General features: G+C 35.7%; 1 protein-coding gene across 5 annotated transcripts in view; it reads left to right on the forward strand.

Annotated features, from left to right (window-relative positions):
* The window catches only part of PALLD (palladin, cytoskeletal associated protein), a 470,544-nt gene that overhangs the window by 438,726 nt on the left and 16,249 nt on the right, over positions 1–15,569 (forward strand). For all 5 annotated transcript variants that reach the window (XM_031943909.1, XM_031943906.1, XM_031943908.1 and 2 more), the window contains one exon: positions 3,945–4,094. In XM_031943909.1, the coding sequence (XP_031799769.1) occupies positions 3,945–4,094 (150 nt within the window). The remainder of the gene's footprint in view (positions 1–3,944; positions 4,095–15,569) is intronic.

A 15,569-nucleotide genomic window follows, 5' to 3' on the forward strand; every position in this document is an offset into this window, starting at 1 on the left:
CTTGTGGGACAGTTGTTCCAGCTGCAATGGTGGAAGAATTTCCCTTATTATTGGTATTTCTATCAGATCATTTACCAAAAAAAATGCATATTTAAAAAATGAATATTTGATTTTATATCACTTTCATTTGTAAGTATATCCACTAACCCTTTCTCCTTCCCCCAGGGGTTTAATCCCTTAAAAACAAAGTGAAAAAAAGCATGTCAGCAAAACTCTCCAACTTATTCGACTGGCTGCCAATATTCCACTCTCATGATTCCCCTACTTCCACAAAAAAATGGGGAAGGTGCAATTTAAGAAATATACATTAAAATAATTAGATAATTAATATATGCAAAGTAAATGTTAAGTAATCTCAGAAAGTTTGTGGAATATCAGAGTTCAAATACTTTTTAAAGACTCAGAGAAATGAAATCATTAAATATGTTTGTAATTTATTTTTTTAAATAGATAATTCATCCCCTTAGGTCCTTAGCTTGCAGATTCAAATATACCCTTGGCTTATCCTAGCTAATTGTAGAGGTTTGCCAAGTTGTTATCTTAGAGGTCTGAATGAGGAACAATCACATTTCTAGCACAAGGTTTGAAAATTGGGATTTATAACTGTATTATAGATGTGATGCTTCTATGGGTTACTAGGTTTGTGATGAGCACCTAGTGGCTTAAGCATATTGAGATCTTAAGGGTTCTGCTTCTTATCACTGAAATAGCAGAAATAAACTCAGACAGCCTAAAATTCATTTCTTAACTCTTTCTTTTTAGAAGACTAATGGATTTCACAGATTTTGGAATTGTTGTGAAGTTGAACTCAGTTTTTTTCCCATTCTCAGACCCCCTCCTCTTATTACAGTGATAGGAAGTGGGGAAAGAACTATATCTGACAGGAATCTTTGGAGTTCCATGGGGAATATAGGAGGCATGTGACTCACAGTTGGGAGAAAAAGTCTATAAAGGAGCTCGTGTATTTAATTCTCACAAGTTATGAAGGCCACATTTGCAAGCAGGTCACAAAATTCTACATTTAGACCCAAAAGAGGCCTCAGAAATCATCTGGCTCAGGGCTTCTTAAACTTTTTCTACTCTCAATCCCTTTTTTGCAACCCCTTTTTGCCTGAGAAATTTTTATATGACCCCAGGTATATAGGTATACAAATCAAACATTTATTGATAATAAATCATAATTTCATCACTCCTACATTCAGTTACAAAACCCCACATGGAGTTGCAAACCACATTTAAGAAGCTGAGATCTAGATCAGGGCTTCCTAAATTTTTCCACTTATGATTCCTTTTTGCCTGAGCATCTTTATGCAATTCCAGGCATATAGATATATAAAATGAGTGTACAGATCAAACAATTGCTGATAATAAATGTTTCATGACCCATATAAGGTTGCATTTACAGTTGAACAAGCTTTTATCTAAACCAAAAATGTCAAATATACCCAAGTGCAGCCAGATTTAGATAGATAGATATGCAAAATAGATGTGTCATCTCCACTACCCAGATGATATCATTTTCTGACATTGAACCATTTATGGGCATCAAAGACTTCAGTGGCAAGAATTTTCCTTTTTGAATCATCAGGGACTGTAGTACCGGCAGGAATAGTTGGCAGACTGACCGGTCACAGTGATTGCTTCCCAAGAAATTAAATAACTTGGCCAGAGTCACGTAGCTAGTAAGAATCCAAGTCAGGATTTGAACTCGGAACTTCCTGGCTCCAAATTCAATAGTCTATTTACTGTGCCCCATCTTTCATAGGAGGCTTTTCTTTATCCCCTTGTTACTAGGGTCTACTCAGCAACTTCCACCACATTATCTTGTTTCATATATATATATATATATATATATATATATATATATATATGAAACAAGATAATATATATATATATATATATCTTGTACTCATATAGACATATACATATATATCTTATGCTCATATGTAGACATATATATTTATCATATGTATATATCATATTCATATATATAAGAAACATATGTATATGTATATATATGTGCATATAATTCTACATACTTAAATGTACATACTGTCTCTTACAATAAAATATTATAATCATTGAGGTAGATAGTGATTGGGTTTATTTTTTGTTTGTTGAAGGTTTTTGGTCTAGCATAGTACTGGACAAAAGTTACTTAAATACTATATGATTAATGGTGATAATGATTTAATTGATTATTTAATGATTATTAAGAGAAACCTCTTACCTCTTGAGGCAGTCTCATTTTAGGATAGCTCTAATTGTCAGGAAACTTTTCATTAAGTAAAGACTAAAATTTGCCCCTTTACCAACTCCTAAGAATTAGTTCTACCCTCTGATACCAGAAAGAAAAACTCATATCCTTCTCCCTCTATGACAGGTCTTCAAAGACCTGAAGACAGCCATTACCTCACCCTCCAATTGAGTCTTTTCTTCTCAAGGCTAAATATCCCCAGTCCTTTAACTGAACTGCATGTCATGATCTCAAGCCTGTCAACAACTGATTGCCTGTGGGATGTTTTCCAGTGAACAGTGTCATTCCAAAAAATGTGTTGCCCAGAACTGAATCCAATACCATAGTTGTGGTCTGACCAGAGCAGAGAATATCGGAATTATCGCCTCCTTCACAGCAGCCAAGACTTTTTTCATAACCCAAGACCACATTAGCTTTTATTATTTCTGGACCACACTGTTGGTTGATAAACATCTGGTGAGCACCACATGTGTCGGGCACTGTGCTAAGGATACAAAGGCAAAAGACTACCCTTACAGTGCTCTAAGTCTAATGGCAGAGACAATAAGCAAATAAGTAGTCTTTTTGTTATATTTTGAAAGATAAAGGCAGCCTTTTGTATATTATTTACAGATAACAAGAGTCCATATGTAAGGGGAGATTTTAGATCAGTTAGCAAGCACTTATTGGTTAAGCACTATGCCAAGTCCTAGGGATACAAAGGAAAATTAAAACTGTTGATTATTTAGGTATAAGATTTCAATCTCATATGCCCTAGAAATTATGTCACATGTAAAGAAGGAAATGAAACAGACATAGTATGGTTCCTTTATTAGCTCAATAATAAACTAGATAAGCAACATAGGGCCCATCAGAATTCAGTGAGGGAAACTAAACTGACAGTTTGTAAATAAATATTTATCTTTTTTATATTTGTATTTAATGAGGGAAAGGTGATCACTTTTTTTTTTTTTTTTTTTTTTTTATGGTGGGGGATAAGGTGAGTGACCAAAAACAAAGAGATCCCTGTAAGATGTAAATGGTGAAGTAAAGTAAGGCATTTAATGGGAAAGAGAATGATGGGTCTTGGGCTCAGATACGAAACTAAGATTATACTACCAGAAAAGAACAGGCACAATTTCGATAAAGAATTCCAGTTTAGAGAAAGAAAGAAATCATTTCCAAGAGAAGTTCAATTACTCCATGTTTTCTTTTTTCAGATTGACCCTGTATTTTAGTAACTTATGGCTACATACTTTATTTTATACATATTTTATTTCTTTAAATATCTTTTATTTCATTTTGTGTGGGTACACCCTCTACTAACCCAGATTGTTGTCCTTTCATGCCTTAATAGATGGTCTTGTACATTTCCTATGCCCCCCCAAATTAAGTATTTCTCAACCATATTTTATGATGAAGGTCTCTGAATTGAGTTGGGCTGCTCTCAGATAAAAAGCCAACTGTCCATCACTGAGCTGACATTCAAACCCTGGCAGATATTCTATTGCACTGGCATAGCTCTTGAGAAACAAGGGTCATCTCTTTCCCTTAACGATGAGTGTCTAAGTGCAGGGTGTTTGTGAAAGAAATTTTGCACATAACAAAATATAGCATAATGGTCTTTACTGATCACAAACTAGAAGCAAGTATTTGGAAAGGAAGTTCTTCTATCCCCTTACTGTTCATTTATAATTTCTCTTTGCAGATCTATTGGTTCAAAGATGGGAAGCAAATTTCTGCAAGAAGTGATCACTACAGCATTCAAAGAGATCCTGATGGAACCTGCTCTCTTCATACTACAGCCTCCACCCTAGATGATGATGGAAATTACACTATCCTGGCTGCAAATCCCCAGGTAAAGAGAGGTGTAACTTCAGACTAATCAGGCACCTTGTTCTATAATTCTTTCATAAGGTCTTCAGTCTGACAGTGGCCCTGTTTAGTTGAAAAGTGAAGTCATCCTTTGGCTCAGGTGAAATTTTGTTTTGTTTTGTTTTCAAATAGTACCTTGTTAGAGAATAGAGAATCTTTTACTTAATGGAAAAGATGTCTTAACATTTGCTTTAATTAACATTTCTTTGTTTCACTCATCACTTCTCATTAATCACATCAGATAGGCTTTTGAAGGAATCATTCTAGATAGTTGCTGGTGACAGAAATATTAATGTAATGAATTAAAACCTTGAAATATGCATTAAATGCATGAATTAATTAATTAGTTCATTTATTAAGCACTTACTATGTGCTTGTGATACAAATGGAGAACATGAGACAATCCTTGCTGTCTAGAAACTCACATTATAAAAACAACATATAAAAGAAAACAGCCTCAAGGTGGAGAGAAAAGTCTGAAATTCCTGATGGTGCAGTCAGTATTAGAGTGAATTCTCTGACCGTGCTCAAGATTCTCAAAAGCATAAAGAAAAGTCAAGTGCTAGGTCAGAAGTTCACTTGCTATTGTGGAAAGTAGAACCTTTCGTGGTGATTGAGTGGTGTTTGGAATATTTTTCTGACTCACTAGCTGTCTTGCACCCTTCATGGCAGGATAGGAAATAAACAGGTATTGAAGAAGCCAATTTTGATGTCAACAATGTGAAAAAGTGTTCTGCAAACCATAAAACACGATTATATAAATGTTAGTTAACTATTGTTCTTACTACAATCATGAATGCATTCTTCATGTTTTTCTATCCTCTGTAATTCTTGCCTGTGTTTTTACTTTTATCCTCTGCACAATATCTATCCTGATCTCCTTCTTTTTATTAACTTTGGGGTGCCATGCAGAATTTTCTCCAGTTCTTGAGAATTTAAGATTCCCAAAAGCCAGGGCATTTTTGTATATGTATTTCCAGTACCATGTAGTTGGTGCTTAATAAATGCTTTTTTGTTTGGTTGCTTAGCTCCTATTTTTGACCAGACATACTCTAAATAATTTTCTCTTTACAACATCTTGGAAATTATTGTTAGTATCTTGCTATAGCCTACCCACAGATCTCCACACTTCTTTACATTGCCCTTTGAGCTATGCATAATTTTAATTCCTCTGAGATCATTGTATTCCTTGATTTTAAGACGGGTAAAATTATATCACAAGAAGAATACTGGTATTAAGGAAAATCGGCAGTTTAGAATCATTAAAAGTACTATGATTTCCGAAATGTAATTCAAATCACTCTTGCATGTTATTTGAAGATTAGCTTATTATCCCATACAAGATTAAATAATTCTGGGGGCTGCCTATTTAACTTGTCATGTAACTTTTGATATCTTGTAATAAAATAATTATAAAAATAAAATAAAATAAAAATATCTTAAAATCGGGGGGTGAAAAAAAGACTTAAAAAAAGATAATAGAGGCAGCTAGGTGGCACAGTGGACAAAGCACTAGCCTTGAAGTGAGGAGGACCTGAGTTCAAATGTGACCTCAGATACTTAACACTTCCTAGCTGGGTGACTCTGGGCAAGTCACTTAACCCCAATTGCCTCAGGAAAAAAAAATTATATATACACACACACACATATATAAATAAAAAAATAATAGATCTAGATTGGAAAGGAACTTTAGAGGCCCGTAGTCCATCTGCCTCATTTTCCAGGTGAAAAAAGTAAGGCATTTTTAGAGCTTAAAATAAATAGATCCTGATTTTGCTGCTTATTATTTGCACTTTGAGCACATTGTTTTCTCTCTCAAACATTCACTTTCCTTATCTTCAAAATGAGGGAACTGCATCTATTGCCTTTAGCTCTAAACCCTCTGATTATCTAACCCACTCCATTTGGTGTTACCTTATGTCCAATTGTGGTTTAAAGAACCTTTGAGTAGAATTGAGATAAGAAAGTTTCTAGGTAGACTATGAGCAGAATATAAGCTGATATAGTCTTGGAAGAAAAATATCCAAACAGTATAATGCTTGTGTGGGGTCCTCTTAACTTTTGGCTTCCTCTCTTAATTCCCTTCCACCCACATAGTGAGGAAGGACTTAGGGAGTGAGCTCCCATAACCATTACAACCTCACAAAGAGAAAGAGCCAAATCTCAGGGCCATCGCTTAGGCCACAGGAGAGTGATTTGTGGCCCTGGGAATGCTGCTGTCCTAAGGAATTGTCAGACCTTCATCAGAGATCCGGTAATTCTGCCTTGCTGAATTCTAAGGGAGTCTTTGAATCAGGAAAAGATTTTCCTGATAGCTCTTCCCCCCAGTGGGGAAAGAAAAGTGGACAAGAAAAGAGTTTGAATCATTGACTAATTCTGGCTCTTCTCAGCCTACTTCTCCAACACAGGTTAGAATAGCACACCTGTTTTGATTCCCCCAGAGTGGGCTCAACTTTTAAGTGAAGTCATTAGAATTCCAGAGGCTACTGGTGGCTCCAAATGGCCTCCAAGGCAACTACACCAATTGGGAATAGAATATATAGACTAAAACTTTGGAAGTCGCCTTTCCTACCTAAATAGCCAAATTGAGGGAGTAAAGAAGCAAAAGGTCTGGATCATTCTCACATGGGATAATAAGACCTTGAATAATGTGCAGCTGGCTGGATAGAGACATTTATCTCACATTAAAACTGTCATGGGAGATTTTTTTAATGCCCCCTGCAGCTTGGACAGATGCTCTTCAAGCTTCTCAACAAGGCTTTGCCAGTATGTCTTAATCCTGTGTGCAAAACTTCCTGCTTTTTAAATCTTAGGTCGTCATTTAGCAGGTATTGCCAACCACCCAGAATCATGCCAGACCTCATGTTGGTTTTGTGAGTCACCACGCAGAAATTGGGATGAGATTTACCGTCCATTAGAACCCAGAGTGGTATTTAGAACTGACAGATGGCAACCCATTTTTGTGCCTAGGCCCCAGCGTGTCTTATGCTTTGTTGCTACAGGCATACCTCCACAGAGCTGTCTAACAGAGTATTTTGTCATCCCAACCTGGTAACATCTGTCAGTCTGAAGTTATTTGCTATGCTCTTTATTTTGCAGATTTTAAAATTAATACTCCAAGAAGAGCCATATCAAAAGAAGGTCCTGTTCCTAAACTTTTTTTCCGGGCTCTTAATTCCCAAAGCATAAAATAATTTGCATTGTTGTGTAGCTTGTGTTTGGCTGGAAACGATATAATTTTTATTTTCTATCTTCTTTGTTTACCCCATCTTAAAAAAAAAAAGTTGGAAATAGAAAGCAGAGGGAGAATTCCCCCTTTTTATGGTACATTGCAGCCTGACATAATGTGAAATGACCAGGGGGGAAAAGAGGAGAGCTAGAGTGGAAAAGTCAGTTGGGTTAATGAAACCCATACGGTCAAAATTCCCTGAACAGTGGAAAATAATTACAGTAAACAGTCCAAAAAGCAGGGTGAGAACCAGGGTTAAGAGGAAGATATTGACGTTCAGTAAGGATTCTATTATAGCCCATAAAAATAGAAGCCCTTTTCAATGAAGTTTTCCCACCTGGATTAATCTTTCTGAAGTAAGCAGCCCTTCAGGTTCTGGTTGACAATGCCCAAATTCTGCTTGGGAGAAAACATGCTGTTATGACTGCATATGCTTCTGTGTATCCTGTTTGGTGATTGCTGCAGGAGAATGAAACAGCCACAGTTCAGTGAAAACAATGAGGGATCATGTACCATAAGACCAAAAGCAAGGCCAAAATGAGAACCTAAGAGAGAGTTTATTTTAGGGCCTAATCCTATCTTTAAGAAACAATTTAATCTAAACACGAATGTTGTGCTCTGTGTTTGTATGTTGCTAAGTGACCCTGCAGCATCATGTCTGGATTCTGGAAATGGTCTCCAGCAGTTGGTAACTTCTGCTGATTACATATCATGCTTAAAAAAGGCAAGCTTTTGCATAGACCCTAGTGCTACAAATTGAATCTGATAAACCATGAAATATAAATGTTATTTCCACTTTACATAAATAACAGGCCTTATGCAAGGGATTAGATGATTTTTTGCAGGCTGGAGGTTTAAAGCAAAAACCCTGGCTAGTTAAATATTCCAGCGTATCCTTGGGAGTGCAGCATTGAGCTCTTTAGGTTTGTTTGGAATTGAAAAGTCACACACAGCTGGGCTTGTTAGAGAAAGGTGGTCTTGTTGATGATGTTTAGTTTTTACATCAGAAAGCTTCCGGGCTCATTTCTGGCAAGAACTTGCTTCCTTTCATGTAGGGAGCCCTATTTAGTCATGGTGGAGAATGGACAAATTAGCAACATCTAATGAAGCTCTATTACTGGGTAGCAGGGGCAACCAAGGATAAAATTATTAGGTCTAATTTGTGCAAAATAGGAAGAAAAAATGAATAGTTCCTAATTTTTTTAAATTAGACACTTCCTTACAAAAATCAAAGTGTAAATTGTGGGATCTATCCTTTTAATAATCTGATTTGGAGTTTTGGTTTCATACATCTTTATATTCATTAATATTCACTTACATAGATCTATTCAGATCATTTTGCTAGAGCTTAGGGAGACAGAAAACTTAGAGGATTGTTTCAACTAAATTTTGACTTTTAAAAATAGAGTTGTTAAAGTGTTAAACATCTTTTTAATGAATGAATGAAAAGGCATTAAGCACTTAAGTGTCAGGCATTATGTTAAGTGCTGAAGATACAAATACAAAAGCAAAGATCATCCTTAGGTGGACAAGATCACTTGGTTCACCAAGTGAGTGAGCAGAATTATAAATAGATTAACACACCCTATTCAGGAACAGTGGAGAGTTTGATCTGATTATGGTTCGCTGTCCAGAAGTGGATGGAGAAGAGAAGAAAGGGTAACTTCATGGACACAAGGCAGCAGACTAGGATAAGAAGGTAGAGAATCAGTAATGAAGTAAAGGTTTTTCCTGAAATAATGGTTCAGAAGAAGCAGTTGCTATTCAGGAGAGTGATAGAGAAGTGGACAGAAATTTTTTCCAGAATGGAAAGGAGGTTGACAAGAAGGAAGAGATGGACAGAATTAGGGTAAAGGGAAGCATGGCTCCAGGGCTTCCCCTAAAATGGTAATCTGAAGAGGAAAAAAAGAATGTTTTTAATCATTGATGTTGCTCACATGATTAAGAGCCAGTGACAAATTCGGACCCCATGTTAACAAACTAATTATTTAAAAAGTCTTCTGTTTTAGACATGTGGGAAAGATTGATGCAAGGAGGGAATTGGCAGGTGTGAACACAGAGAAAGGAAATAGAGATCTTTTGGTGGCATCTGTATAATGGTTGCTGGACAGTGACAAAGGGAACAACACCACAGCAATGATTTGAGAGCTAGACTCTTAACCTAAATAATTTTAAGTGATTAAGTTGAAATGCTGCCCTGCACAACAGCCCCCTATTATGTCATCCCCCTCTCCAGCGGCTCACCCCACCCTATTAGAGTCCCATTCCCACTCTCAGCACCCTGACTCTGCCCCTGCCTCAGTCTACCCCCTGTATCTGAGCCACGTGTATATATGTCATTGAGAATTTTGATTGTTTGCTGGATTCTTGGAGACGCTAGTCTCATTCAGCCCTGGGACCAAACCATGGCTCCATTTGGTCCCAGTAAATCTCTCCCTTTTAAATAAATTATTAAATTGTTCTCTAATCTCAATCCTGCCTCAGTTTCTCCGGCATTATACTTTGGCAAAGCAGAGAAGACCACCTGGTAGTCATAGAAGCAAAGAAAGAATCTTCTGGGAGATAGACTTCATGGGGAATTTTCAGTAGAAAGAAAACTATTGTGTAATCTCATCTGCTGGAAACTTAAATCTGCCTTCTCTTTACTTTGCCCTAAACATAGTCATGCTCAAGACAAACATTCATTGGGTGTCCCACCCTCTTATGAAGGGGCCTTTGCTTGCCCCTTAGAAGGGAAAAATAACTACCAAAGCTGCATCAAATATGCATACTTCCTTTCACAATAACTGCCACTACAAAGAAGTATTTTATATAACAAAGCCATTTCAAAAGCAAGGGATAGGCTCAGGATACCAGTACTTTGATCTGCTTTCAGCAAACTATGACAATGAATTATTTAATACAATAATGTGGTGCAGTGGAACAGGTGTAAGATCTGTAAGGACCTCTGTGACCTGAAGTACATCACTTACTTATTTAAATAATAAATAAATAATTAATAAAATAAGACTGACCTAAGATGATCCGTAAAATCCTGTTTTTATTCTATATTTTATAGACTCTAGTCAGTATCCATGTAATTTGATAAGTAAAATAAGCAGATAAAAATATAAATGTATAACTATAGCAATAGAGAGATGGAAGAAAAAAGGAATAGATGAATGACTAGGATTTATAAAGTACTTAGAGGTTTGTGAAACATTTTATATCATTTATTATGATCTTCACAATAACCCAAAAAGGTAGATTTCATTATTATTCCCATTTTACAGATGAGGAAAATGAGATTGAAAAAGATTAAGTCACTTGCCCAGAGTCACACAGCTAGTAAATGTGTGAGGCAAGATTTGTACTCATAACATCAAATGATTGTAAATAAAAAGATTTGTATGTGTAGTTGGACATAAAGAGAGGAGGTACTAACATCGTTAGAGCTAGATATAGGCCTTAGCTGTCCTTAACTCTTTCTCCCTTTCACATATTTCAACCATCCCCTGATAAGAAGGAAACCAAAAAATTTCCCAAGTCATCTACCAAAACATCAATTCAGGAGCTTATATACTTGATACACTTCCTATTTTCTCCTTGTAGTCAAATATATCTGACCCTTAGATCATTAGATTTGAAAGGGAATTTTTAAAATTCACTAGTCTACTTCCTTTTTTTTTTTTTTTTTTGGATGAGGAAATAAATCCCAGAGACATAAAGTCACTTGCTCAAATTGACACATTTGGTTGGCAGAGCCAGGATTCAAATTCCTTAGGCTTCTGACTCCAAATCCAGATTTTTTTTTTTTTTAACACTATACCACAGCTACCTCTTTTCACTCACTGACTCACTGCAAGCAGCTGTGTTTCCTCTCCAGGTCCTAAACCTAAGGAATGTGTTTTTAGCATGTATAACATATCTTCCTTATTATAGCAAAATTTCACTTCAACAAACCAATTAGCAGACCTCATAAAGTCTTTTGTAGTGGAATCTTACTTATAATGTAAGCCAGATCAGTACCTTTTCTGAAGGTCTTTTCTTCTATCTTGTAACTTTAGTGCCATAAAGGGCCTCTAGGATGGAGGGGAGAGGCAACTGCTATTCAGAAACTTCATACATTTCACCAGGTCATCTAGGATAACTGGATTTTTTAGAAGTTAGCTCCCTTCCTCACCATCAGGTAATTCATACTAGGGTGAATCTAAACCCAAGATTTGTTTTGGTTTATTTTAATATTTTATTGAAGACATATTCTTACATCATTGTCACTTCCAACTGATTCCTATACCTCAAAACAAATCAGCATGGTCTAGCAAAACAACAGTTTGGCCAGATCTGCAAGTAAATATATGTCTTATTCTATCTCTAAAGTCTACCACCTTTCTGCTAACAAGCAAGACACTTGCTTCATCATCAGTTCCACGAAGTCATCATTAGACATAATACTGATAAGAGTTCTAGTCTTTCAATATTGCTTTCCCTTACCATATTGTGGTCATCATGTGTAAAATTGATTTGATTATGCTGATTTCACTTTGTATCAGTTCATAAAAGTCTTAACTTTTTAAAATTTTTCTAATTAATAAGCATTTTTTTCTCCCTCCTACCTTCCCCCCCACCTAAACCCGAAAGAAAGGAAGATAGAGGGGAAGAATGGAGGGAGGAAAGCTCTTTTGTTTGTTTGTTTTTAATTTTTAATAGCTTTTTATTTACAAGTTATATGCATGGGTAATTTTACAGTATTGACAATTGCCAACCTTTTGTTCCAATTTTTCCCCTCCTTCCCTCCCCTAGAGGAAAGCTCTTTTAACAAATACGCGTAGTTAAGGAAAACAAATCTCCCCATTGACCAATATGTTAAAAATGCATTTTAGTTCTATTGCCTCTCTCTCAAGAGATAGCATATTTCATCAAATCTCTGGAACTGTGTTTTATCATTGTGATAATCAGTGTTCTAAAGTCTTTCAAAGTTGTTTTTCTTTGTTTTTTATCAATACATATATCACTCTTATGTTTCTGCTCACTTCATTCTGCATCAATTCACAGAAATCTTCCCAGTTTTTTTCTGAAACCATCCATTTTGTCCTATCTTACAGAATAATAATATTCCACTAGTTGTTTAGCCACTCCTCAATAGAAACAGAATCATCTCTAAACCCTTCGTTTCTAGTTTTTGTGACTACTAAAAGAGTGCCATAAATATTCTCATTCAGATAGATCTTTTTCTTATTTTTATCACTTTGAGGTATCATGGGCCTTAGATTTTTTTCTTAGATTATGACTAGATTTCTAGATGATGCTTTATTTTAGTATGAAGGTGACCATGGGTTCATTTCTTAAACATTTAATTATTTTAAACATGAATTTAACTGTGATGAATATAGGAAAAAAGAGTAGAAAAATATTATCTATAAAGATATGAAGAATTGCAGCTTGGGTTTTTTAACGTATATATTAAATATAATCTAATATAGAGTCTTATGCTGTCTTCTGAATTTGTATTAGTTCTATGACTTGATGTGTCATTGACACTCTTTTTTTCCCCATCATTATCACTATTCATCATCACTCCTCCTGTATGTCTTCCCACCACAAAAGCCTTTCCTTGTTTAAAAAAAAAAAAGTGTCCCTGGAGGTCTTGAAGGCTCTACCAGGGCAGCACAAGTCTTGGCAGTTCCTATTTTAACTGGAAAGATTTCAAGCACAGACCTCACAATGAACTGTGCATGCTTGTCACCCAAGGACCAGCCTCAATTAATTCAGAACTATTCATCACTCTAAAGTTAGGTACCAAATGATGCTTTGTTTTATTGTTCCACAGAAATTCACAAAATTCTCTGCTGAATCATAGAGGAATTGTGATCTGTAATCATTAATGATTGGTATTTATATAGCCCCTTAGAATTTATTAAGTGTCTTCTGTATGTATCAGGTGAGGAAGCACTCCTATGAATAGGGTCATACATTTTTGAAATCTCGGAGTGTGATTTATTACAGCATGATTTTGTCCACAATAAAAACATATATAAAGTATAAGAATTCTGTTCCTGATATGATAGGAAGTATGGTCAACCCTGGAGTCAGAAAGACTTTCATTTTGCTAGACTGACCAATTTACATTAATGGACTAAGTTCCCACACATTGGTGAAATCGTGGGTCCAGATTTTTTTTTTTTTAATCACTAAAATGTCAAAGTCTATAATGAGGAAAGCCATATTACCTATTTACACAATTAAAACTATTCACATAAAACAAAATGTACTGGCTTCTCTCCTCTATCCTCTCTTCAAAATGATTATGGATTCTGCATGTTTACTTATTAAAGCAAACATATGCAGCTTTTTGGCAGAACATCAACTATTTAAAGTATAATAGGGGTCTTCTAAGTATGTGACCACCCAGCTTTCCTATTGCAATTGGAGACTTCCAGGCTTAGATGAGCCTCATTAGGAGACTCCAAACCAGCTTAACAATTAGGTTCATGCCAAGCATTAACCAACAGGTCAGCATGAGGGAAGTTAGCCTCCCACGGCCTGCATTTTAGGTACAAATAAACATAAGGTAACTCGAATGGAACTGGTTTTCATTAGTAACATTATACCTCATCTTTCATGAGAATTTTTATGAGAATTCTGCCGAGTTTATCTGTGGTCGTGACAGGAAACAATTTTAGATGCTAGTGGGGGTCTGTAACATATATTTTGGTATCCTCTTGTGATATTCCTCCTGAGTATAGAGATGATTCTGTTTATAACCATTCCTTCCAGTCCAGTCATTCCTTTCCCTGTTTATCTCTCCCTCTCATGCTCAAAAGTCATAGAATATCAAGAGTTGTAAGAGACCTTAGATCTCTTTAAAGTCAAAATTCTTCATTTTAGAACCTGAGAGGTGGAAGTTTCTGACCAAAGGAAACAGCTAGTTAGTGACATATTTGGATTTTAAACTCAAGTCTACTGATTCCCATTCCCAAGGTTATGCTTCTTCCTCCTTCTTCTACTATTTTCTAGTGAAATTGTAGCTTTCTTGAATCTCTTGAGTGTTCTTTCTATCTTTGCATCTTCCAAAGCACCTAGCATAATGCCTAGGATAGAGATTTCAAAATACTCAACCCATAACACTCCCAAGCAAGACCCAACTAGAGTAAAATTTTATTTGGGAAATATTCAACAAAACAAGTCAGGGATCTTTATGTATAGTTTAGTGGCCTTGTTTCTATTCAAAACTGACACCTTTAGCTTAGGACTTAGCAGTCACTCAATAAGATTTTGTTGTTTAAATGACTGATTCTGTAGCAATTAATAAACACGTATTAAGCAGCTGCTATGTGTTGTATGAGGTCATACAAAACATAGGAAAGAAAAGAATTAGTCCATGTCCTCAGACCTTAGGAATGAACTAATTCTCTCTTTCTCCAAAAAAGGATAGATAGTAAATAGATATAGAGTCTTGGTAGAATTGTATGACCAAGATTCTGAAATCCATACTTCTCTTTATCATGCAAGGAAAAAATAGTTCTGTGTGCATCAGCTACCCGATTTCATCAGTGTGTATACCTTCCACTGATAGTATCTCCCTCATGCCTTAGTAAATGGTCTTTATGAGTTACTGTCATCAAAAAAACTAGTAGAGTGAATGAATAGTTATAGAACATTAAGATGCGTCTTCCATATAATTTATTGATATTTCATCAATTATAATAACATTTATATTAATAGCACTATTGTTCAGCATATTTAATGTTAGTCCATGATATACAGCCTTAGCTTTTTTCCAGAAGATGCAATAGCCTTTGCAACCCAAGGCAGAACAGCCAAGTGTTGTTAAGAGTAGCACAGCCTAACTACAGATCTTTCAAAAGGCTAAAAAACAAGCAATTAGAGTCCTATAGAATCATTGAGTACAAAATGACTTTAGAGACATTCTGGTCTAATCTTCCAGCTAGTCTAGAAATGTTATTTACTCCATCCAAGGTCATCCAGTTTGGATTTGAGCACTTGTGGTCATAGGGTTCTATCTCACAGAGCAGTCTATTGCATAGCTTTGGCCTTTAAGAAAGTTATTTTGATCAGAAATCTGCTTCCCTATAATTTTTCTCTATTAATCCCACTTCTGCCCCCTGGAGCAGCATAGAATAAATCTATTCTCTTTTATAGATGTCAACCCTTCACATTTTTTGAAAATGTCAACTGCCATGTTTTCTTTGTCTTTTTTTTTTTTTCCTTCAAGCTAAACTTCCCAAA

Source organism: Sarcophilus harrisii, chromosome 6 (assembly GCF_902635505.1).
Source record: "Sarcophilus harrisii chromosome 6, mSarHar1.11, whole genome shotgun sequence".
NCBI lineage: Eukaryota > Metazoa > Chordata > Mammalia > Dasyuromorphia > Dasyuridae > Sarcophilus > Sarcophilus harrisii.